This window comes from Ceratotherium simum, chromosome 14, assembly GCF_057802395.1.
Source record: "Ceratotherium simum simum isolate JZ-2026a chromosome 14, ASM5780239v1, whole genome shotgun sequence".
Taxonomy (NCBI): Eukaryota; Metazoa; Chordata; class Mammalia; order Perissodactyla; family Rhinocerotidae; genus Ceratotherium; species Ceratotherium simum.
In genome coordinates this window covers 41,766,226-41,793,877 of record NC_141913.1, presented here as the reverse complement: position 1 = coordinate 41,793,877, position 27,652 = coordinate 41,766,226, and the positions used below count along the sequence as shown (strand labels likewise).

General features: G+C 35.9%; 1 protein-coding gene across 1 annotated transcript in view; it reads right to left on the bottom strand.

Moving 5' to 3' along the window:
- The window catches only part of DCC (DCC netrin 1 receptor), a 1,105,377-nt gene that overhangs the window by 199,861 nt on the left and 877,864 nt on the right, over positions 1-27,652 (bottom strand). Inside the window, exon 13 of the mRNA XM_087439250.1 lies at positions 472-613. Coding sequence (XP_087295376.1) covers positions 472-613 — 142 coding nt within the window. The remainder of the gene's footprint in view (positions 1-471; positions 614-27,652) is intronic.

Below are 27,652 nucleotides of genomic sequence, written 5' to 3'. Positions count from 1 at the left end.
CTACGGCACTGGGCTGGCCCCATGAATTTACTTTTATGCTTATGGAAAGTGAAGTAATCTCTCTGTTTATTCAAAAACTATCCTTCTCCCCATTTTCCAACCCCATCCTCACCCCTGGAGATTAGGAGAGGGGTAATCAACGTGACTTTCTTAGAACTATTTGATTAGACGACTTTTAAAAGTTATTTAACAATAGGATTTATTGCTAAATCAGCAATGCTTAGAAACTAATATGGATAAAAAAATCTATGAAACATTTATGAAGATGATGATCCAGAAGGAAAATATGTAGTGAAAGCATTATAGAGAATATAAAGTTTAAAAAATAAAGGTTATTCTTGTTCAGACCAATAAATGTCACCTGCCAGGGAAAATAAAGAAAAGAACATTATTTAGAAGTGAGAGTATATTTTATTCCTAAAGCATTTAATTCATCAAAACCTTGCAAGAGTACATCATGTGAACACTGACCTGTGAACAGGTACCAGAGGTTGTTTGGCTCCAGTGTTTCCATCTCGCCTCTGCGGGTCGTCTTTCTGTGTCGAATTTTATAGCCAGTAATAAATCCATTTTGTGTTCCTGATGGAGGAGGCAGCCAGCTTACTTTGATACTCTGTAAAATAACAGATAGAAATTAAAACATTGGAGAAAGGAAGGACAACAGGACAGGATCAAAGAAACGACCCAAACCAAACCTAAGTATGAATAAAAGAGAGAGGAAAGGAGGGTGAGAGATTGCTATTAGAGCCAAATTAAATCCATTCTTACAACCTGACGGTATTCCTATTTGTCTGATTTTGACAAAAATACACAATTCATCTGATTGATTACACGCATTATCTCCTCTCCGGTGCAAATGACACCAAAATGACAGTAAAATATTCTAAAGGATATAAACCCATAAGGAAATAGAGAATAAGACTCCAATGGATGAGAGACGTTACCAAATATTTAGGAGGTGCAAATTGAGGGAAGCGTGGTGACTGAGCCAAAGGAGAAAAATGAAACCTAAATACCTCTTAAAAGATATTAATGCAAACAAGGTGATTTGCATGACAAAATTCAGGAAGGACTGGAAATTGTTGCTTCCTAAGTACCTTGGAAGGCAGGGCTGAAGCGTGACGCTGAAATAGGAGATGAACTGAAGGTCCTACCCACATGCAGCAAAACCAATCTACTAACTCTCCCTGACCCTGGAGTAGCTGCGAGCTTTATTTTCTAGGAATATTAAAACAGAATTCACAGGTTCAGAGATACCAGGCACAGAAGAGAGGAGGGATGACACAGACATAAGACACCCAAATCTTCTTCCTTCACCTGATACCTAGAGCAATGACAACTAGGTGTATACTTCCCAGGCAGAATATCAGACAACTGCTCTCTAGAGAAAATTATAAGTTTGGCCCTAGAGAAAACAACAGCCAGGTCCCTGATCAGTCCCCCAACAATGAGGTTCTCATTTAATAACCCTCACTCATGCCCTAGAATTTGCAATTGGCAATCAGTTTTTTAGTATTTCATTTTCATGTAAACTGACAATTTAAGACTACCAGATATCAAAAATGCTTTTAGCATAAAAGACAGAGGAAAAAATACATGAGAACATAATGACACTTGAAGGAAATAGCACTAATGCTTAGAGCAGAAAAAGGATCCAAAAAGCTGTCACTAATACCCTGATAATCTAAGAGAAGATATTACATCCATGAACAGGATAAAAATACAGGAATAATGAAAGCTTTTTTTTTTTTATTGAGGTCATTGTTTTATAACATTGTGTAAATTTCAAGTGTACATCATTATATTTCAGTTTCTGCATACACTAGTTTCCATCCATCACCATACGTATGAAAGATTTTTTTAAAAAGCTTATGACAATTATAATTTGGTCACACAAATGAAATATTCAATAGATAAGTTGGAAGATAAAGTAAAAGAAATCTCCTAAAATTCAGTGGAAAAAAAAGACAATCATAGGAAATTGGAGAGAAAAGATAAGAAATTAGAGGTTTAGTCCATAATTTCCAACACCCAACTAATAAGGTGAAAGAATGAAAAAGCAGGAAAAATAGAAGGCAGAAAATTAGCAAAGACAACCAAACAAAAACCCCTCCCCCCCAGTAAAAACCTTGCAAAACTGGAAGACTTGAGACCCCAGTACATGAAAAAGAACCCCATCAAAGTGCATTACTGTGAAATAGTAGAGCTTCAAGGGGGAGAGAGGATCCAAAAGCTTCCAGAATGGGGAAAAAACAGCAGGTCACATAAAAAATGATCAGGAGTAGGAATAGTAAGGAGTAAGATTTCTCACCAACATTTGAAGTTAGAAAACAATAGAACGATACTTACAATTCTAATCCTAAAGGATTTTAAAGCTAGAATTGTAAGGCTAGACAAATAAATTATCAAGTATAAAGAAAATATAACACAAGTGAAATAATTGATCCTTGTATAAGTACAAGTATAGGGATATTTCAGATCTACGTGGTTTCAAAGATATCCTCCATCTGTGTTCCCTTTATCATGAAGCTAATGGAGGGTTTGCTTGAGGTAAGTAAGAGTGCAAATTGGGAAAGAAAAAGATCTGAAATCCAAGACAGAGAACCCAAAACTGAAAGAAAAATATGGACTTTTTCAGTGAAGAAAATTATAATATGATATATGATTACATATGACGAGTTAGACTCAAAAGAGTACATACTGTATAATTCTATTGATATGAAGTTCAAGAACAGACAAAACTAATCTATAGTAATACAGATCAGGACAGTAGTTGCCTATGGCATTTGCACTGGGGGACTGATTGCCTATAAGTAGAAGGAGACTTTCTGGGGTGATGCAAATATTCAGCATATTTATTTCACGTTTGTTACATGGATGGATACAACTGTCAAATTCATTATTACAGGCTAAATTGTGCCCCTGCTCCAAATTCATATGTTGAAGTTCTAACCCCTATGACCTCAGAATGTGACTATATTTGGAGACAGGGCCTTTAAAGAGGTCATTAAGGTTAAATGAGGTCATTAATGTGGGCCCCAATCCAATATGACTGGCTTCCTTATAAGAAAAGAAAAGAAGATTAGGACACAGATACACAGAGGAAGACCACATGAAGACACTGGAAGAAGACAGTCATCTATAAGTCAAGGAGAGAGGACTCAGAAGAAACAGCTCTACTGATACCTTGATCTTGGACTTCAAGCCTCCAGAACTGTGAGAAAATAAATACCTGTTACTTAAGTCACCCAGTCTGTGGTATTTGTTAGGGCAGCACTAGCTGACTAATACACTTATGGAACCAAACACTTAAAGATTTGTGTATTTCACTTTGATTAATTGCACCTCAACCAAAGAAGAAGGAATAGAAGGACAATGAGGAAGAGGAGAAGGAAGAGTAGCAGGAGGAAAAAAAGGAAGAAGATTAGGGATGGGAAGTGGGGACGGAGATGTGTAAAAGAGCTAAATTCTGACATAAAAACAAATCAACAGATGCTATCTAAAATTGGTGAATTAAAACTAGTGAATTAAGGGACAGCTACATAAGCACATTATTGAGAAACATAAAGGTAAATGCCAGAAAAGAAATGAAAGCCAAGAGAGATGAACATGGAAGTCTGAAGGAAATGGGAATAGGGTTTAGGGAGGGTAAGGAAGGGTCTACTGATTTTTGTTATAAGCCTACTGGTACTGTTTAACTTTTTAAAAAATAGCATGCATGTAATATTTTGATGAAAATTTAAATTAATTTCTAAAATAAACACAAAAAATTGTTCTTTTGAGGTGGTAGAAGTAAATAACTGATTGTCAGAAAGAGGCCAGACAAAAACTCAAGGAATGGATTTCTGAGCCCCCTGGCCCACAATCCTAGGACCTTTCCGACCTCATTTCAATCATACGGCAGTGTAGCAGGGGCAGAGCAGCATTCTCCAGGGAGACGGGTGTCTGAGACCCTTCTTCCAGATCTACTACAAATTGAGAGTGCTTTACAAATGAATAAGCTCCGTTCTAAAAGGATAAAAAACTCATCTAAAGTCACAGTTACTTGCTAAACACTTAGTTTCAAAAAACTTGCCAATTACAGTTGATTCTCATTGTTCGCAGTAGTTATGCTCTATAAAGTTGCAGCGAACACTGAATATTGAAATAACGCTCCTAAAGAAAATACAGGTTTAGGTTCCTATGAGTCTTTGGTTACATTTTTGTCAATTCATCAATACATAAGTTTGTTTTATGTGTTTTTCTGTTTAAAGACGCCTTATTTGATATTACTGTTGATTCATTAACATTGAACTCATGGCCGGCAGCACAAGAACTCATGTCTGAATGAAGCTTGTCTAACTCATGTATTTTCTCCACAAGGCACGTCACAGCCTTCTTGCACTTAGGAACACTAGACAGCACTTCAACACTACACTTGGGGGCCATTTTAAACAGTGAAATCCTCAAGGAAAAGCAAAAAAAAAAAAGAAAATGCAAAATATGTGGCACTCATTTGACTGCAAAAAGACACTTCTCCAAGTGTATTTTGAACAAAGCATTCTGTTGAATAGAGCATCTCCTTGTTCAACCTTAGCTGGGAATGTGTACTTCTGGAGACTGAAATTTTTCACTGCCCTCCGTGTGCACATGTCTGTGAATGACTGTAAAGGTATTGTGGATATTGCTGTGGGGTTATGAACAAATTTTAGTGGGTAGGCGAATTTGCAGCCAGCCCTGGTGGTCCAGCGGTTAAGATTTGGGGCTCTCACTGCCACAGCCCAGGTTCTTTTCCCAGTCAGGGAACCACACCACCTATCTGTTTGTTGTCATACTGTAGCAGCTGTGTATCGCTATGATGCTGAAAGCTATGTCACTGGTATTTCAAACACCAGTGGGGTCACCCATGGTTGACAGGTTTCAGTGGACCTTCCAGACTAAGACAGACTAGGAAGAAGGAACTGGCCACCCACTTATGAAAAAATTGGCCATGAAAACCCTATGAATAGTAGTGGAACGTTGTCTGACATAGCACTGGTAGGTGAGAGGATGGCACAAAAACACCGGGAAGGGTTTTGCTCTGCTGTACACAGGGTCACTAGGAGTCGGAATGGATTCAACGACACTAATAACAAGATGAATTTGCAAATATAGACTCTGCAAATAATGAGGATCATTACTGTAATTATATAACAAATATGTTTTAATAATTTTAGAGAGACTCAGTTAAATAGAATGAATATGATTTTAAATTGTCAGAATATATTGAAAGAGTATGGCACTACAGAGATCATTTACTTTGTCCCCACTACCCTTTAAACGTGAAAAAGTAAGTACCACTCTTATTAATACCTGTTAACACTTTTTTCACACTTACTATAGACCTGGCAATGATCTAAGCACTGTACATATCTACATGAGTTATGTTTTTTATCTTCACAATGACTCTAAGAGTTAAGATCTGTTGTTATGTCCTTTGTACAATCATATAAACTGGGACACATAATAGTTAAGCAACTTAAAGCCACAGAGCTCTCTACACAGCCATAGAGATAGAGGCAGGATCTAAACTGAGATAATATGAATCTGAAGCTAGCATTCATTACTATTTAATATTGCCTTCCACAAGAGGCCAAGAGGCTAGGAGTCTAACTCATTCTGTTACATTCATTCAAAATATAACCGCATCTCTGCTGTGTTGCAAGGACTATCTTTGGGACTATGGAAACGCCCAGATAAGTCATGGTATATCCATTCTGGCAGAGGAAATAGATACATAAACTAATAATGAAAACACAGTGCTAAATGCTAAAATAATCCTAGAAAATAACAACGAAAATATAACACAGGGAGATATTAATTCTCTCATGTGGTCAAGAAAGACCTTACAAGAAGCCAATCCTTAAAGTGTGAGTAGGACTTCATGGAGGGGATAGGAAAGGTACTTAAGACAGAGGGACTATCAAGAGCAAGCTCAAGGTGTCACAACAAAGTAGAGCATCATCAAGTGAAGGTCAAGTAGTCCCTCAGTGGCTAGAGCAAATGGGACATATAGGACAACGTAATGGAAAAGCAGATTTGAAAAAAATTAGTCTTTTAGGCCATGCTAAGAAGACATATGGTTAAATCAATGTGCTCATTTAAGACATTTGGCTAAGTTTTTTGGGAGACAAATTAATGAAAAAAATTATAATATATTGTAACTGGCTCCCAAAGAACTCATAAACTTAAATACACACAGACTTAGTCACTCCTTCTTCCCCTTCCACACACACCCACACCCACACACACACACACACACGTGGATGTGTTCTTCACTCTCAAATGTTTTAGAAACTAGTAAAAACCCCTAGATTTGATGAATAATCATAACTTATGTTTACATTCCACTACTCATTTTTACTTTTCAATGCTTCAAGGTAGGCAGAGAAGATATTTTTACCATTTTAAAATTTTACAGAGGAGGAAATTGAGGCACAGAATTAAATGAATGGCCAGAAGTCACCTTGTACCATCACTGGAAGATTATACAACTATTGAGTATAATGTTCTTTTTATTATTTCATGCTAAAATAAGTAATCAGAGAGTCTCTACTTGGCGATTCTACTCACTTAAACTCTCCTACAAAATGTTCTTGACAGGAATAAAACTGAATTTAAATAATTAGTTTTTAATACATCCAATAGGCCTTCCCATAAGTAGCCCTTGGCAAAGCAAGAAGGGTCATTTTCTAAGTACTACAGTCTTGTTTTTTAAAGTCGAAATTAAATTCAAATAGAAAATGAAAATACAAATGAAGAGGTGAAACCTTAGACCAAGAGGTAGAACCTTATGATTTCCAGGTAACGCTTTGCTATGGCTCTGCTGAGTGACCTCTCATAAGTCTTATAAACGACCTAAATTCCAATGCACGAATTGAAAAAAGAAGAATAATTGTGCTTAGTATGTCTACCAAATGATTGTAAATCACTTGATAAGCCTGGAGAACCTAATTATACTACTGATTACATGAGCAATACTTTGTTTTTGCCAGATAATAATTTTTCTTTGTCATGTTTGAGGATTCCTAGTGATTGCAGAAATTATTCTCACTTAGCCAATACCTTATTGTCAATGCCTAGCAGCAATTAATTAATAGAATCAGTTATACACTCTACACACCAGGAGGTGAACTCCCTCCGTAGTTATTATTCATCTTTGGGAGTAACTTCATCATTTTTACTCATCCTCATATGTGGGTAGCAGCTAAGTTTATTAGTATCTTTTGTGCTTTTTCATTGATTTCAAGCATCAGCAGATTGCAAAGACTGTGGTGTTCAAATTCTTTCTGTGTAGATTCTTCTGCTGATAATATGGCTGGATATCCCAAATTATATTGCTTTTGGAAGTTAAATGAAATATTCAGCAACTTTTTCCTATTTAATGGTATAATGTATCATGTTTTCTATTTGAAACCTGTTTTGCCAGTACTCAGTAGCTCAGACATCATTGTCTATTCCCTCACCAAGTCAGCTAAAGCTGTCACTGTTATGGGAACATTCTTGTAACATGACCTAGTCTTCCTGGGCAAGCCTGGTAATGATTTTTATTAAAAGTACTTAACACATGAACTTTGACTTTTGAAAAATCAATTCTAGTAGCTGTGACTTGACTTTTGGTCCTTTTATTGCTTGAGAGGGAGAAATTAATTCTTTTCACTGTTGCAGTGTTCTATCTTGAATCAAAGATTAATTTCACCTTTTTTTTTCAGATTTGGAAAAAAAGAAGAACTGCAAAATTTAGCTTCTCCAAATCCCTCCATTCCCTCTTTGGTTACCATAAAAAGGAATACGTTTACTAACAAGCATGGTGGAGAACAGTTAGGTGTATTGATTTAAAAGAAAGGATCTCATTGGCCCTTATTTCCTAAAGTGTCTGCGACGACCCTGTCCAATTCAGTGATGTGGTACTATCTTTTCAATGGGCTCCGTTAATTCACGCCTTTATCTTTCCTTCCCTCTAGATGAATATAAATAGTAAGTAAGAAAACAGAAAAAAATAATTGATAAGCCCGCTATCAAAAATTTTTCTCAGAAGCACATTTTATAAGCTTCTATTTTAATTCCATTGCACACTGCCATTTTGCCTTACTCCCTCTAAAGTGAACTGCTGGGGAAAACAAGCCCCTCTCTAAACACAGTCAATTACTGTAGTAAAGAGCCTTCCCTTTTTTTTTTTTCAGTGGTTTTATCTGGATAGCATTCCTGTAGAAGGGAATTGGAGGGCACCATTTGAAAGAAGGTCCTTGAAGCAAATAAGAATGCCTTGGCTGAAACATGGGAGAAATCTAAGGATGTTGAAACTTAATTGAAAATCGGTTTTGAACTCTGCCCCTTATTTCTGTTCTGTATTTTTAGTGACTTGTGGCATCTCATGCGAAGTTGCTTGAAGAATGAAATATGCTTTCAGTACTCATGAGGCCCTAAGGGTTTTTATTAAAGAGAGCCCATCAGCACTTCTAAAGAATCTCTTTTTATTGTTTCCCCGCTCTGTCCCCTTATTTACATTCCCTCTGCCACTGTCCTAATTCAGACCTTAATTTACCATTTCCCAGAATATTGCCACAGCTAACTAATTGATCCCAATGCCTCCAGTGTCACTCTGCTCACATCCATATCAGTCATCTTCCTTATCTGTGAATGAGCCACTTAAGCTCTCTGAGCCCAAGTTTTTTCACCTGCAATAGGAGCTAATAACAGTACCTACCTCAGAGGATGGTGATGTGGATTAAAAGAGACAACGGGAACCTGCTTGGAAGTTCCATCAGAGTGCTGGTGCATAATAACAATGCAATAAATTATAAATACTTCAAGGGAAGAAAGGAGGAAAGAGAGTGAGGGCGAGACATCAAGCGATTAAGAGATGGGGAGGAGGAGAATAAAGAAAGGTAAAAGTAACAAGGGTAGGAAGGAAGCAAGCAAGACCTTGTACAGTAACAACGCTCAGAATGTGGATCTACTTATTTGTGTATTGACTCAACAATTTTTCTTCTGCACTGATAGAGATGTTACCTAGTGACACTTTTAAAACTCCTTTTCTACTATGAATGTTTATTGAGCAATTTACTCTGCCCAGTACTATTGACATTTCTTGTTGTAGCCAACAGAATCTTTAGGCATGGGTAGTGAAGAAGAGACCATGGAATAGTGTGGAGACTAGAGGAATGCAGAAAAGTGAAGACACGCAGGCAGTAGATATTTTTGGAGGTAGACTTGACAGCTCTTGGTGATTTATCAAATGTCAAGTCTGAAGGATGAAAAGTCATCAAGAATGACTCTTAGGTTTCTGGTATAAACAACTCGGTAGATGATCACGCATTTACTGGGATATGGTTGTCAGAAAAATAATCCACTTGCAAAAAATAGTTCACTAAACCGGCCAGTAGCATCAATAAGTGCAATTCACAGAGGATGTAGAAAGAAAGGCTATCCATATTGATAATATTCTAGTTAACATTGGGAAGGGCATTTTTCTATTTTTATCATTGAGAATAAATGATATCTTAATAATATCAAAATTATACGATAACAACATTTAATATTTAACCTTTGATATTTATGGAAATACTTGGTGCATATTTCTATTGATGCTAAAAACATGTAATTGAATTTCAAACTGGAATAGAAATTAATAAAACAGTATGTAAACTCTTATTATGTGTATAATTGCATGAACAATTTCCAAAAACTGTTTTGCCTATTTATAAACCTATACACTTTATGGTACTAACCAAGTATGGATTTGATAAAATGTCAATAAGATATCGTAAAGGTCTCTATATTTTTCCTGAAGTTTTACACTATTCTGGCAGATTTGACGTATGTTTACTTCACTGTCATAAATATGCAATCTCCTGTGATAGGTGAAGTTAGAAATTTGAATAGCATACTAAAACTGGCACTTTTGGGTTATTCATAGGCAACCGTTATTCAAAATGACCTAAAGTCATGTTAGCAAATACTTTGTGTGACACATTTCCAGAATGAAGTCTGCTAGTGCCGCACAAAGTTTGAGTTAAATATTTGTGTAATAATAAAAGTACGGTTATACACGAATTGAGTAATACTTGATTTTAAATAAAATTTTATGAACATGCCTTAAATTCAGGCAAGAAACATTGCTTTGTTTTACTAAAAAAATGAAAGCTAACCTGCTGTGACTTTATTGAATAACTCTGAAATAATGCGAACATTTCTTCATCAATAGGTTTGTTTAGTTGTAAAATAGTCTTCCCTTTATCTCTGCCCTGCTGTCCTCCTGCTCCTCATAGCTAGTGCCAGCGGGTCTCCTATTTAGGAATTAAGCCCTACTTGGCCTACTCTGGAAAAATCCTGTCCTTGGTTATGTAATATGCTAATCCATGTGGGGACAGTTTCTCAGGTTGCTCAGCCTCAAATCAAATACTGCAAATCCACTTTGATTTGGGTGCCAGTTTTAGTAACTGGTTTCTCTAGTAGGGATGCTGTCATGCTTTGTTGTGAATGTTCTTTTGCGTTCTTCATCTGCCTGGTTCATCCAAGACATGCAAGACCAAGTCTCCCAGTAGCTAGGATCTCCTTTGTGAATCTATCAGAGGCTGGCCAACCTCCCTGACAATATTTAATTGCCTCTCTGAATCTAGGTGTGTTATCTGCTTTCACACTCTGAATCGCCCAAATCTAACAGCCTGCTGATGCATCACCTGAAGTGCCTCATCAGCCCTTTCTGACATCACCCACCAGGCACAACTGCTGTCTACCACTCTGTGTCTCTGGATACCATGACCAGTCTTCGCAAAGGAACATCCTAATCGTCTTACTTACTTGTGGTGCAGGAGCATGCCCCTACTGACCCTGGCTCTGAACTCCATTCCCATTCATCCCATAGATTTGTCTTTTTCAGATGTATACAGTGTGCATACAACAGATTTTTTTTAAATTCACACACCATGACAGATGTCATCTGGACTATGCTCCATTTCTTATACGTTCATTTTTATAGTTCTTAGCTAACATAAGTTGGGCTAAATTTAAATCGATGCTGGAAAATTGAATGCCACCACTTTTCTCTGCTCTTTTAATCACATTCTGAGAGCTCAACCTTCACAATTCCAAGGAAAAAAGGGGAAGCTCATAACTTACCTCACTCACTTCATTTTAGCAGCATGGAGGCCTTGAACCAGTAAATTAAGGTCAAATATGTTTCCAGAGCTCACTGTGAGATCCCCAATCAATCAACGTTTATAGAGACAAAGGGCACCCGGTGTATACTGACAATTTGGCCATCTGGTAGGCTAGTATTTTGCATACTTTCCAAGTAACATTTTACAAATACTTCTTGAATTATTTAAAGATGAGGCTCAGAGTTCTATTTCAAGAAGAGTGGACTATAGTTGAGTGTGGCCTATAGACTCTTCTCTAGTGGTGCGGTTATTCAACTCTGGTCTCAAAATTGTGTGTTCATTCTATACAATAAACAGTAGTCATCTATTTAAGAATTGACTCCAAATGTTAAATAAAGCTCAAATCCTAGGCATAGCTGCATGGAAACATACCAGGATTTCCTTATTTTTTATAGCTAGTGCTTAAAAAATCTTATTAGATGTTTTGTCTAGCATGCAGATCTGAATTGTTGTTTAGAGAAAGAGAGAGAGAGAGAGAATAGTGTTCTGCAAATAAAAGATATTCAATAAGTAAAATAAGACGGATGACAGGAAGCATACTGTTTCACTATCAGCTTTTCATTAATTTTCTAAGTGACATTAGGAACCATTTACCTAACTGCATCAGTGTTACATCACACGATCACTGCTATCTCCCACCTAGTTGTTGAGAGGTGATCAATGGGAAAGTGCTTAGCAACTGGAAAATATTGCAAAATACAAAGTTTTACACTTATTTTAATTTTTTAAACTTTGTAATTGTCATTATTATTAGTAGTAGTATGTACATTTGTTTTGAATAACACAAAAGGGCTTTGAAAACTGAAGCAATTTTTCAAAGAATTAAGTCAAATCCCTTTGGCCTCACATGATTGGGTATTGAAGACATAAAAAATAAACGAATGAAAGATTCTCACTGAGTCTGAATTGTTCATAAACACTTCATCTGATTGCAACAACTAGATCACACTTCCCTGGAAAACAACTTTCTTTGCTACTCAAAAACCATTCAGTGCAATGTGTGAAGAAGTGGTTTCTTTATGGCAGATTTTACCATATTCTGATGAGTGGCCCATAGAAACAGCGCTTTCTCCAGTGATTACCAAAACTGTGTTGGAATTGATTCTCAGATATGTAGCTATGTATGGTCTCTATTACTGGAAGAAAAATTTTAAAAAATCAATTAATCTTTCCTGCTAGTTAGGTTTTCTTGGCCAACTAAATAAAATTAACGAAATACTCCTAAAACATCCAAGTAAATCACCTCCAAATGCAGAGTATAGTTCAACTTGAAGGGGTGGGGGGGAGAGACAGAACTGGTATGTACCTAACATTTTCTTTTTGTAAACTCTTAGATTTAAAATAGCATTTTTTTTCATGTGATAATTTGCTATGCATAGCCCAGTAGCCAGGCTTGTTTTCTTCAAGGTCCTTGAAACTGGGAATGTAATTTCTAGGAGGTATTCACATTTTGACAAAATTCCATTACAATAAAGCAATTTGGCTGTTCCCTAGAGTTCATGATAAAGTGATCTTACGAGTAATACATTTCAGAATTTGTCAGTATCAATAGACTTTATTCTCCAGTGCCTAAGTCATTCCCGGGAAGTAAGCTGGATGTTTAGGGAGGCTCATTAACTCTTTCAGATCACTAGCTCCTTTCTCAGACTATTCATTTTTACTAAATAAAACTACTAAAAGCAATATAATAGCTTCAAAGCAAGAACTAGAGTTATGAAAGCCAGAACACAAATACATCAAGGGAGTTTTCTGTGTGTTTCTTTGAAACGCACAAGAAAATAGACCAATATACAATTTAAGGCAGAAAATATAGTGCCCACTCATTTCCCATTTCTTTTTTTGTTTTAGAACATAGAAACCAAGATACTATTTGAGCAGTAAGGTGAATGGCATAACTTTAGAATAATTGATTTCACCAGATATTTAAGCATCCGGAGGCAAAGAGATAAGAGTTTAAATACTGATTTGTGTTATATGAAAATTCTTTCATGTATGGGATGAAATGCATTTATCAAGAATGACCAGTAAGAATTCAGAGTGTCGTAATAATGCACTTATGCTAAGATGATCATGATATACCAACTGGGTCTCTAAAAGAATGAAACATTAGTTTAAAGATTGTACAATGCTCAAAAGGAGAATAAAACCCATAATTTTTATGACACTTTATACTCAAAAATCCTTTTAGAGTAATAAAACCAGAACTTTTAAAATTATTGTCACAAAAACAACTTCTAGCTAATATTTGATGGAAGAAATATGATTGCAAATCAGTCTTATCTTGTACAGAACAATGCCTGTTTTGCTTTTACATATCAAAATTTAGACATGCCCAATATTCAAGGATAAACAAATACAGCTGACTCTATATTAAATAAGGAAATAAAATCTTACTATGAAACATTGAAAAAAATTCAGAAGCAGTTACTTAACAGAGGCATATCTTCAAGCAAACTGTCAAATTAGGCCCTAAGTAATTAATCTGAAACCAGCAGGCTTTCAATCTCAGAACAGCCATCTCAAAGACACGATTTACCATGTAATTACATGGGACATTACAATGTATTTATGAGGTCATTTGTTACAATGTACAGTAATTACAGAGTACTTACATAGCTATTTATGTCTCATAAAATGAAGTGAGACTAAATATTTTAATTGTGTTGGAGAAATGAGGGAAAATATTTGAGCTCTGAATGTCAGGTGAGATTATAGGTCGGATTCACATAACTCATATTAGCAGCTGGCTGCTTCCAGAATCACAAGTGTTTTGTGGTGCTCTCTTGTCGGAAATGAAGGTTTGAGAAATATTTATTCCAAGGATGAAGTAAAGGGAATTGTTCTCCCTTTCAATTTTCAGGTAATGTCAGAAGACAGATCAATAATATAATTTACTATTTACACTTTACATCTAAACCATAAATGTCCAGGTGTCAATAGAGTTTCTGGATTAAAAACAATGTCATATACAATATTTTCATAAATGACACACCGTACAACTCCACAGAATAATAAAATAGCAGTCCTTAGGTTTTTCACTTCATTACTTTGGATAAAAATCGTATTTGCTCGGATTTTCAGGGCCCCTCTTCTCAAATACACAGTGTAAACTTATTCTCATTTTCTAAAACAGAGGACTCCAAGTATAGTTTTCAAAGTTGTGCTTTTTTCCAAGTCTCTTCCCCTTATCCCAGCTTTTACTTGAACATTCTCACTTAGCTTAACAGATGAATTACGGCAGCTGACAGAAGAAGTTTCTATGCTTGTTACATCTGAAACATCATTGACAGATGAAGAATCAAGACAGCTCAGTGGTCTCATAATTACATCGCTGATTTAAAAATTAAAAAATTTTTTGAATTGTTCATGATCTGTTCTCTTCGGATTAAAGCTCAGAGCAAATTTTGCTATTATTTACATGCATTACTTTATTAGCTTATTCATTAAACATCCTGAATGCCTGCTACGTTCGAGGATGGTGCTGTCACAGAGGCATTTCACCTAAAACACTTTTCTTGAAGAGCATGATCCTTTCCGGTGATAGATTCTATGATGCTGCTGGTAGACTGGCCTTACTAAGTCTATTAAGCTGAAGAGACACACCATAGTGTGGTTTCCTATCGGGAAAATAAATTCTGGCTTTATATTCAAAGTTCATGCCTTTAAATTACAATGGCCATTATTTGATGAATCATGAAATGCAAATAATATTTCCCAGCATTTGCTTATTCTTGCAGAGCTGCCTCCCATTTCTGTGATTCAATGATTAGAAAGTACATAATAATTTTTAGTTATGATGATATTGACAAAACATTCCCTTTTAAGCTTTAGCCTATCTTGTGGACTTCAACAATCATCTTTCAAGAGAAGTAAATGTCAACACTTTTTTTGTGGTGCAGATATTCTAACCACCAAATGGTTATAAATATGGGAGCTCATTAATTCCTGAAAAGGCTGATCAGTAGGTTGACAGTGATACCACTGCAGCCTCCTGGAAAAACAAGAATTCTATCAGTGTTTAATGACTGTTAACATTCCTATATAATTGTCCCTGAGTTTGCCAAGTCCAGATACTCAGTGCCCACAGAACCATCTGCAGAATGTTGCCTGTTAATATGCAAATAAACCAGTTAAAGTTCACGGACTCTTTCAACAGCCAGTCAGGTCAATTCTGATCAACTGTACCAATTTTATTTATACACGCAGACAGAGCAGGTTCTTTTCCCACTAAAGTTCAGAGAAGCTACTCAGAGAGTAGTTGGGAACATATTCTCAACAACTCATTCCAATTTAAGAACAGTAAGAGATAGTTTACTTTTGAAAAAGAAATTATGGGTAACTATCAATACTTCAATCACTATTTCCATTAGATATGCAATCGTTATGTGTCTAATTGATTAACAATTAGCAGCACCTGTAGTTGGCTATAATTTTACTTACTGATTACATTATAACTGATTATTTTAAATGATATCTGCATGAGCGCTATTGGATTATAAAGAAAAGAATAAAACAATTCCAGAATAATTAGTCTATTAAAATTGAGATTAAAACAAATTCAATAAAATATTTTTTAAAGATTTTTAGTTTAAGCAATATTAATGGATTTTCCTCAAATTATACAATATGAAGAGAAGCTGCCCACTGATTATTTTAACATAACTAATCTGTCATTTTCCTGGAAGATGCGGAAGTAGTTCAGAATAAGCCATTGTCCATCAGAACAATAGGCAGGAGAAAGAAAGTCCTAGGTAACAGTTGATAACAATAAAGCCCCATTGCTAATTTCCTTTATTAAATATTAATGTTTTAGAAATGGAAAGGTTTGTTGATCCTTTATCACGAATATGACAGACTGGTCAATAGTCATCTTTAAATGAGATTTGGGGCTGGCCCTGTGGCTTAGCGGTTAAGTGTGTGAGCTCCGCTGCTGGCAGCCGGGCGCGCACCAACGCACTGCTTCTCCGGCCATGCTGAGGCCGCGTCCCACATACAGCAACTGGAAGGATGTGCAACTATGACATACAACTATCTACTGGGGCTTTGGGGGGAAAAAAAAAGGAGGAGGATTGGCAATAGATGTTAGCTCAGAACCGGTCTTCCTCAGCAAAAAGAGGAGGATTAGCATGGATGTTAGCTCAGGGCTGATCTTCCTCACACACAAAAAAAAAATGAGATTTGGATTAATTTTTTTTTTTTTTTAGGCACAACGAGAACCTAAATAATTGTTTCAAACACAGTTTTTTAAAAAGACAATTTTTAACTAAAATATCTTAAAACTAGGCCATAGTAGCAAAACATTCTGGTGTGCAAACTACTATGTGTTTCCATTCTGGTATTCCGAGAGAGGGCTTGTCATAAATTAGGTCTTGGTATTAGAACAACTAACTCTTTGAAATTCAAAATTCTACACAGTTTCCTATTACTATCACACATATTTTTTGAGGACTTAGGACCTCAAAAAATTGATTGAGGCACAAGCTACAATAACTTTTTTATAATCTTTTTTGGTATAAATGAAATATTTGTGCAAATGACTTTTTTAAACATACTTAAAGAGTTTGATATTTATTTCTTTTTAGAAATTCTTCATTATAAAAATTTTCAAGCATATACAAAATTAGAATAGTATGAAAAACCACTTCACAATCTCCAGGATAGCTATGATCAAAAAGACAGATAATAATAATATTGGTGAGGATGTGAAATGTAGTCTATGCAGGAGTTCATACACTGCTGGTGGGACTGTAAATCGGTGTAGCTGCTTTGAAAAATAGTCTAGCAGTTCCTAGAATTAAATATCACCTACAAATTTCTTTCTAGATCTATACCCAAGAGAATTGCGAACATACGTCCAGACAAAAACTTATACACAAATGTTCACAGCAGCATGATTCATAATAGTGAAAAAAAGTGGAAACAACTTAAATGCCCACCATCTGATGAATGGATAAACAAAATGTAGTATATCCATACAATGGAATATTATTTAATCATAAAAAGAAATGAAGTATTGATACATACTACATCATGGATGAATCTTGAAAACATTATGCTAACTGAAAGAAGCCACTCACAAGGAAACTGCATGGTCTATAATTCCGTTTATATGAAATGTGTGGAATAGGCAAATCTTAGAGACAGAAAGTAGATTAGAGATTGCCTATTACTGATTCAAGGAAGGGGAGGAAGAAAATGAGGGCTACAGGGTACAGGGGTATCTGCTAAAGGGTACAGGATTTCTTTCAGAGTAATAAAAGTTATAAAATTAATTGTGGTGATGGCTGTGTAACTTTAAATGGGTGAATTGTATGGTGTATGAATTATATCTCAATAAAGATGTTACAAAATATATATATAATTGCACTACAAAAAGAATAGTATAAATAACCCTAAGGTATCCATCACTTGACCTCAAATTCTTGATTCATTTTCACTGTTATTATATGTATCTACCAAACCCTCTGCACTGAGATTTTATTTAAAAAAACTGTAAGTATGTTTGTAAAGTGGAGAAACATACCTACATTTGTAAGTCTTGCTGTAAGTGGGAAGTACATTCTGGAGGGACCGGAATCCAATCTCTTTGTGTCCCCCATCACTGGTACCATGCCCTGTACACGTGGTACTCACAAATGTTTGCAGATGGCAATGGCACAGATTGGGCCAAATATGGCCTCCAGCTGGAGGCAGTGTACAGAGCCTCTGAGTCTCACTCCATTGTTTCAGGGGCTTCCTTTGAGGACATTTAGAAAGTAAGGTACAATTAGTGGCTGAAGTACCTGAATAGTGCTCAGTTAAGAGCTCTAATAAAGTCCATGGGAAAATCTGCGGAGCCTCCAATCCACTCCTTTTTTAAATGATTCTTGTATAACAGAAGCAGACACCAAAACATGGTTCCAGCCTAGACGGTGTTTTTTTGGGGGGGGTGCTGGAGGGGATGCAGAGCGGAGGTTGGTGAACTATTGCATCAAAATGAATGGTTAAACTAGATGTGAAGTTTATGAAAGTCTCAGACACATATTTTTTTGGTTTTTGTGGTGAGGAAGATTGACCCTGAGCTAGAGGAAGATTGTTGATGAGCTAACATCTGTGCCAATCTTCCTCTATTTTGTATGTGGGATGCCCCTGCAGCATGGCTTGATGATGGTGTAGAGATCCGTGCCCAGGATATGAACCCATGAACCCCATGCCGCCGAAGCAAAGCGTGAGAACTTAACCATTATGCTACCTGGCCGGCCCCTCAGACAAACATTTTATATGCTTATTGATTTGCTTAAGCCCAAGAAAATGAAATGAGAACACATGTAGTGTTCTCATGTCTATGTGCTTTTTCTTTTTTTTTTTAAAGATTTTATTTATTTATTTATTTTCCCCCCAAAGCCCCAGCAGATAGTTGTATGTCATAGTTGCACATCCTTCTATTTGCTGTATGTGGGACACGGCCTCAGCATGGCCAGAGAAGTGGTGCGTCGGTGCGTGCCCGGATCTGAACCCGGGCCGCCAGCAGCGGAGCACGCACACTTAACCGCCAAGCCACAGGGCCGGCCCTCTATGTGCTTTTTCTGATAGTGCTTGTTACTGTTCTAAGTTTCCATTTAGTTGTTTAATATTTTATTAAAGCGTCTTTAGCTCCTCAGAACTTAAGCTTTTAAACTTTCCTTCTGTTTCTTACCATAGGATCCCTAGCATTAAAAACAATGTCTAAAATTTAGAATACATTCAATAAATAGTTGTTGAATGAATTAATGAATGAGAATTTTAATGGAGCTGGTTCATAATTAAATCAAATTTCACTTCAAATCATATTACTTTCCTTTACTTGTAACCGGCATATCAAGAGCGTTACCATTACACTTAGAAGACATTGTGTGGGCCTGATTTTGGCTCACACGTGCAAGGAAGAAAGAAATAAAGGAATGACAGATAGAAGGGGCAATAGCTCTTGAGGGGTCTGACAAAAGTTTAAAGGAAAAAAAGAAGGCTAAAAATTGACGGTGTACTTGTGAGAAAGAGAATGATTAACTAAACTCAAGTGAAATAAATTGTAGTGGAAAAAAACCTATTTGAATTATGGTTCTCCATAATTCCTACCAGGTGATGTCCTCCAGATTTCTAGAGTAAGACTGGGTGTATGTTGGGAGGGAGAGTGTTGAAAGGAAGAAGGGAAGCGTGGAGCCCATAGTCATAGTATCCAGGAGTAGGTGGGGTATGACGGGCAGGTCCCATGGCTGAAATGTTATCAAGCTAATGCTTATGAAGCAAGGTGGACCTATGCTTAGCATTGGTAAACTCATGCTAGAGATTAATGAAAAATTAATTTAAGTAAATGCCAAGTAAGTAACAATCATGGTGCATATACATATTCATGGGTAAAATCACAGATTGGAAATTATATATATATATTATATATATATATATATATTCCTACAGACATTGATTATATTCAGTTATAATACCAGCCCATGGTTTAATTTTCCTTCTCAATTTCTTTGTTGTGGTATGAAGGAAGTTGTCTAGGAGAACAATGGAAGAAGCATAACCAAAAGGCTATCTTTTGATATTCTACTTTTAATTTTTTATCTGTGCTTATTACCCATTGTCTTTGCTTTCAAAATTAGATTGAAATATTATGAAAACATCTTTAAAATGAAATGGGTCAAATCAGTAAACATTTCCTTCCTAAAGACACTGAGTCTGAAATTAGAAAGAAAGAGAGCGAGCGAGAAAGAGGGAGGGAGGGAGTAAGAGGAAGGAAGGAAGGAAGGAAGGAAGGAAGGAAGAAAAAGAAAGAAAGAGAGAAAGAAAAGAGAGAGAGAGAAAGAAACAGAAGAAAGAAAGAAAGAGAAGAAAGAAAGAAAGAAAGAAAGAAAGAAAGAAAGAAAGAAAGAAAGAAAGAAAGAAAGAAAGGAAGGAAGGAAGGAAGGAAGGAAGGAAGGAAGGAAGGAAGGAAGGAAGGAAGGAAGAAAGAAAGGAAGAAAGAAAGAAGAGAGAGAGGAAGGAAGGAAGAAAGGAAGAAAGAAAGAGAGAGAAAGAAAGAAAGAAAAAGAAAGAGAGAAAGAAAGAAAGAAGGAAAGAAGGAAAGAAAGAGAGAAAGAAAGAAAGATAGAAAGAAAGAAAGGAGGGAAGGAAGAATGGAGGGAAGGAAGGAAGGAGGGAAGGAAGGAAGGAAGAAAGGAAGAAAGAAAGAAAAGAAAGATAGTTCTTCCTTCTTTCCCGGAATAAATCAGGATACACTTGTAAGTAGCCAGGCAGATGACAAACTTTCTTGTCTATCCCTGTTTATCATATTACAGCCAACCTACAGTTAAACATTTCTGCTCTTTAAACTCAAGGTTTATCACATTCATGAATTCTGGCTGAACTGTTTTCTTCTTGCTCTAAGCTTTATGATTCATACGAAATATTAAAATGCCCAAACAAAAATATTTCCCCTCTCCTGGGTCACTTGCAGGTCAGTTGTAAAAACATTCACTTTGAAATAATTAGGTCAATAGTGAATTACTGATTCCTTTTTTTATGTCTCCTTTTATTCCTTTGTTCATTAGCGAGGTATATAAAGATCATGTGATACAGCCACTGAATATCACTGGGAAAGGCAAATGACCAGAAGTCACTAGACAACATTCTATACACATTGATTTTCTGTTTTTTAGGATTAATGACTAGGGTCATTCAGTGCAGGCATTTAAATTTTGTACCTGGTGGCATTTATTTAATTAGAAGTCTTTCTTGCTCCCTGCACGTATTCAATAACATGAGGCTAAGTACGATCATCTGCGTATCATATCTTAACTTAGAGATGAAAATAGTCCCTTTCCACTTCATTGTTTCTCACCTCAAAGAACATAAATATTTCAAAAACTGGCCTGAAAGTGGAGGACAGGGGGAAGGGTGTGGAGAAATGTTAACATGCAGAAATGATTAAATTCTAATGTTCCACATTTACATAACACTTTAGTATAATAAACTCCAAAGATGTTAAATGACGTTTTCTACTCAATTTTCTTTAATGTAGGTATTTTGTAAATGACAACACAGAGGCAAAGATACTCTTGGTTCTTTGGGTATGGATTATACGAGTTGTTCATTTTCTAAATGGCTACTTCAGAAATTTCTACAAGAACTATTCTTGCCTCTGCAATGTGTGTTAGCTTATCTAGGGGAAGATTTGTTAAGGAATAAGAAAGGAGATGACACTCATATTATTGGTCCTACTTGTCAGGTGCTCTCGTCTAGGCAACAGTGAGGTAGAGAGAGAACAGATTTAAAGTCAATGGGCCTGGATTTATACAGCATTTACTGCCGTTTACTAGCCAAGTGACACACCTGTGCTTTTAACTATGTTTTGTAGGTGGGCATTTAAAAAACATACACATAAGAAAAAACAACTAGAAAATAGTAACCTCATGGGACCCTTGCAAGAATTACATATGATGATATTTATCAAAAGGAGGCATGTTGTATGTGGTGAATAAAGCCATTTCTTCCCACTGCAAAGTTATCAATGTTCCTGAAGAGGCTGGTAAGGAGAAATTGAATCAACTCTCTAAACTGAGTGTGTTTGTTTTCATTTTGCAAGTGTTTTATCCAAATTATATTTCTCCCACTTCTCTTTATTCTATCTCAACTAATTGTGTACAATGTCTTAAACTACTATTTTGGGCTTTTAATTAACTGTCTATATGTACTAATCAGAAGTAAAGCTTTCTGAGAATTCTACTGTGACTGGCAGCCTTGTGATTTATGGTGGTATACTGGTAAATTGGCTTTCTGACAAAAAAAGTCCCCATAGATAGCATTTGCCAGTTTCTGTGGGTTAATACTTCCACCATGGCCAATTTCAAGGTAGCAATGGTTTAACAACCACCTTGCAAAATTCCTGAATATTTACCAAACGGCTCTCATGAGCCAGTCCCAGTGGCTCCAACACATATCAAAAAGGAATATCAAGCCAGTTCCCCAAGAAAAAGCCACAAGTCCAGAAATTAGAATGGGAGAAGTTTACATGGAACAACACACTAAAACTGACTTCAAGGTCCTTGAGGGAAAGGCCTTTGTTGGATGAAGGTTTTTATCTCCCGTAATAATTAGCAATCAAGAAATATTTATAGATGGAAAGACTAAAACTCAGATGGCCACAAAATATTTTTTGTTTGTATTGATCTTATAATCTGAATTTCTATTAAAAATCAGAAAGAATAATATGACAATAAATTTAGAGTGAAACCATTGAATAATACTTTAAGCCTAGTCCTAGTTCACCGGTGCTTACAAAACTACTAAGATCCTGAAAATATATCGAAAAATTGAAAATCTATGGCAAACAAAATATGCTTTGTAGCTATATTAAGCATTGGAATGTATAGTTTTTAATTACACAACGATAGCCACATACTGCATCATGGTATAAATATTTAAAAGGCTGCTCTCTTATGAACTTGTAGAAGTTCAAGATGCTGAGCATCCTCTAAACAACTCTGCTCATTCCAAGAAAACTTAGAACATTTAGCTGGTGTCTTGGGTTCTTCTGAGGAGAGGTTCTATAAAAAGAGCTGATTGCACATTGCTACTTTTCTCTATATAAATACACATGAATATTTAATATCAAATTATGAAATAGTTGATCTCTCAGGTTAAGCCATAGGAAATGGTTAACAATCAATTTTTTTGACCAACAAAAATGGTAATTTAATATGGTTCAGATGAATAGATTGGTTTTTATTCCATATCTAGTCCAACCTCTTCAGGTTTGATTAAGGAAATAGAAGCTTCAAGGACATTTTAGATGTTTTAGCTGAGGTGATTCAGAAATTTTTCATAATGCCTATATTATGGACCAAAATGATCAGGTTTTCTCAATTTTTCCAACATGCTAACTAACATTTATTTTGAGAGAAAAAAAAATATTTCATACCAGAGTACACCGGTCAGAGAATAAGGCACCTGTGCTAGAAGCTCGGTAGCAGCATAAATAAAATGGAGGAAGATCATAGGAAAGAGTAGAATTTCTGATAAATCCAAGGCATGCTCCTTCATCCTACCCCATAATCTTCACAAAGGAATTTAAATCAGATGGACATTCAAAGATTGGAGACTAGAAACAAGATTTGGTATCATAATGTGGAAGGACCTTCTTCAGTAACTTCAGGAACATATAGTTTTCTCAATAGACTGTTCCAAAAAAACAAACGACAAAAAAACCCACAATAATCTCTGAAATGTAAACAGCAATGAGATTCTAGGCTATTATAAAATAAATCCAATATTGGGAAAGAAAATAAATGTTGAATCTAAATGCTCGTAGAAAATAAAAATAACAGTTTGCATATGACAAGATTATACCTCCTGTGATCAATCCTCTCTGCTTTATTTTCATTCAACAAGCAAGAGGCAGTGTCATAAAAAGAGTAATCCACAGGTTTCTAAAATAGCCTAGATTTGAATCTCAGTTTTAACACTCAACAGCTATGTTTTACGGCACAAGCCCTCTCTGTCCCTCACTTTCCCCAACTACACAATGGGAATAACACCACCAACTTTGTTGTGTTATTGTGAGGACCAAATGAGGCAATAGAGGTAAAGCATTGACGAGTGCACTATTCCAAATGCTGTGTAAGGCAAATGCCGGGTCAAAAGTGAGTTCTTAACAGAAAGAGACTGAAATTAATTATGTTAAGGAGAAATGGTAGAGTCACACCACTGGGGAATTTTCTTCTTTTAATCTAGAAGGACTTTTGAAAACTAACAACAGAATAGGAGAGGGAACAGAAAGAGGAGAAAGTGCGAGAAAGACAACTTGCTTTAGCTCTACCACTTTAATGCAGAAACAGTAAATATGAATCCTGCGTCAACTAAAGGAGTTAACATAGCCCTTTATAATAAAGCCTGTTATTGCACAGAATAGATGCAGTTGGTATGGTGGATGGGTTACACTCATATTTCACAAATCTAAGAATCACATAAAAAATCTCACTGTGGTAGTGTTACTCCACAAAGTGAATATTAGTTCCAATATGAAAGAACATTTTTCTCTCCACTTAAGGATGATTCTAGTCTTTTCCTTTTTTTTTTAATTTTTATTTTGTTTATTAATTTTTTTATTGTGGTAACATAGTCTTTTCTTAAAATGAGATCAGATTATGTTCCCACATCCCGGGCCCATATAATTCCCAAGTATGTGAATGAAAGAGCCATAAGATCAATTATTCAGATGTTTTATATACATAATGTCAAATATCTACATGTTTGTATTTTTGTTCTTATGTGAAGTGTCATATATACACTATTTGTCCAGTTGTATGCCTGTAAATATTTTTGGATTTTTGTTATTTATTAAAATCAATCGACTCAAGAGAAAGCCATGTTATTCTTTGTTCTTCTTTTAAAGGAAAAGAAAAACAAAATATCTGTTGCAGTCCCAATTATTTATGTAAGTACAGAATATTTAACTATGAAGAAAACCCGCATAGTCACTATTACTTTTCAAAAAAGGCAAAAATATTACAGCCAAGATCTTGGAATATGCCATTCTCTTTTTCTCTGGATGCTTGTGTGGGAACTTTGCTGCAGCAGAGCCCACGCCGCCACATGGACTACCATCATAGCTGGTGGTTTTACAAATGTGTGGAGCAACCCGGAGTCCCAAGGGCTGTAAATACACCAGCATGGCTGCTGATCTGCTCTGTGAGCTCAGGCCCTGTGGAGCTGAGGTTTTCTGTAGAGTGAGGGCTTTATTTCTCCAGATGATCTCAGGATCAATTGGGCACAGACCATTGAAAGACGGAAGATTTCCCTGGGAGACTAGCTCACTGATTTGCTCAACTGTATCATCCAGATTGCAAAGGGGAGGAAAGTTGGGGGCAGGGAAACAATTCTTTAACATCTCCGTCAGAAATTGAATGAGACAAACCCATTCCACAAGATTTCCTAATTTTGTCAAAATTATATCTGCTGTCAAGTGAGCTATTGTAATGTTGAAGCAGTAGTAAAATTGACAGTGCTAGATGAATACTTAGATCCTGTTCACATTTGGCAAGCAAATGTGGTGAGTGAACAGAATAACAAGCAACACAGGATCCTCCTCATGCAACCCAAAGACAAAGTGAATGGAACGCTATGAGATTGCTGAGTGAGGTGACCAGCTGGGAGTCCCACTCTGCAGAAGATGTAGGCCAATGTGTACCCAGGGCCCAACGGCTGTAAATAGGCTTATAATTCTATTCCTGGCTGTGTTCACTGCTGACATGTAAGATGAACAGTAAGTTTTTCAGTGGCTTGGGCTGTTGTCCATAATGAAATATACCTGATAAAATAATGATCCATCTAGAGTTTCCAGGGCTCCCAATAGCTAATTTGAATATCATTACAGCTTAGCCAAATCCATTCTAAGCACATCAACTACAAAAGCAGAGCAAATCCCTAAACGACTGACTGGTAGTTGACTCTATGACCATCTGTATCCCCTAAATTTTGTTTTTACTTTTGTTTCCTAAATCTCTCAGACAGACAAGTCTTGACTGGTTCTTGTTTTAAAGGAAAAGCACAAATCTGTGCACCACGTTTCCAGTCTAACAATTTCATCAACCTACCAGAAATGATAAAATATCTAAAAAAATTATTGTTGGCAGTAATTTAAAAGAAGCATGAAATATTAATATTTTGGAAATTAAAATTAATTTCTGTATGTGTGTTGAAAGTATTATATTTCTTTGTTTACACTTTCAAAGTAGTTTGTTTGCATTTAGACTGCTACATTCTAATTCTCTTATTATCTGACTGCCCTTTCTTCATTGTCTCTTCTTTTTCTAGAACCTAGCACTGATTAAGTTGGGTTAGGTCTCAGGTTCTTTATTCCTATTATTCTACATCCTTTGTAGGTCACTATTTTTGCACCAGTTTCCCTGGCTTCAGTTATCACATCAATGGGTGTCTAGCAAAGCTAATAGTCCTTGTTCCAATACTGACCCCAAGTCCCTGAGTCAAATTTCTAACTGCCTTATCAACATCTTAACCTCAACATCTTATTAGTACCATAAACCCAAAATGTCAAAGATGATATTTATTCCTAGTGTAATCCCATCATCAATTTGGCTCTTTCCTCTCCCAGACTTCTTTGCACTCAAGCAGGCATGAGATCCTATTGATTTTATTTTCTCCATATATCTCAGACCCATTCCTTCCTTTCCATCTGCAAGATCATCATTCTGGTTCAGTTCTAATCATCTCGCACTTGAGCCACATCAATAACTCCAGCTGGTCCATTATTTTATGGGGCACATGGCATTAGGACTGTCCTAACACGGAACGACAGCTGAAGAAAAGAGGCGATTTAGAGTAACTTGGTACCGCTCTTATTTTCCAATGTTATTGACTCCGACCAAAATAAAACAAGGGCAATGCAAGGTGAACTAGAATGCATTTGCGATCTGTGTAAAGACAAATAGTGATGTTAAAAATATTTAAAATTTGCAAATAAGAAAAAAAGGCAGGTGACATTTTTTCAAGGAGATTTAACAGGCTTATATAAGGATCATTTCATTATCTAGGGGAATGTACTTGACTAAATTTACTGTTTACTATAGATTAAAGGATCCTAGCTTAGTGAAGTTATGGATTAACTTGTAAATTTCCTGTCCAGCAGAAATGCAAGTAATTTCTGTCCAGCAGGGAAAAAAATGTCAAAATTTGTAGTTTATTACCCTAAAGGACATTAACCAATTTCATAACTATCTTAGCAATTTTATTCTAACATTATTAAAGTGCCCATAAATACCAGCCTTGCCATCTTGCATCATTAAAGAGATTAATAAAATGTTTGATATGTTCATTTCATATTTATATGGGAGTCACATTTTTAATTTTTTGAAAGTTATGCTCTAGCAATGGCTTAAAAATAACTGATTCTTAAGAAAACCTGCTTTAACTCAAAAAGAGTATCTTCATTTGCATTGCTGACATAATACAAGGGTAGAAAAAACTATTATAGCTTGATTTTTTAAAAAAATATTTGTCAATAAAATTTGTTTATACACATTACCAGTAATTACTCTTTTATATCCACTATTACATTGGTGTTTCCAGAGCTACCTGAAAAGCAAAACAAATAGGAAATTAAGCAGAAGAGACCTTTACCAGCTCTGCTTGATGTTTTCAGTGGCTTGTTGCTCACTGTATCATCATGACCAATTTCTCAAAATAGCCATATTTTTTACTTGACTACAATGGCATAGTCTTTGGCAAAAGCTTTTTGCTCCAATTTTTCCGTGCTACACTGTAATATAATAAACTAAAGGAAGCCAGCAAAAAAGGGTTGAATGAAATGACTACCAATTTAAAACCAATTAAAGAGAACTCTTCCTGACGTGTTTAGTCAGATTATGGAATTTAGGGCCGAGGGAGATAACATAGTTGACTAAGTTTCCCAAAGGTCAGTATGATTTTGTGGTAATTGCAGTGATGACTGAGAGGAA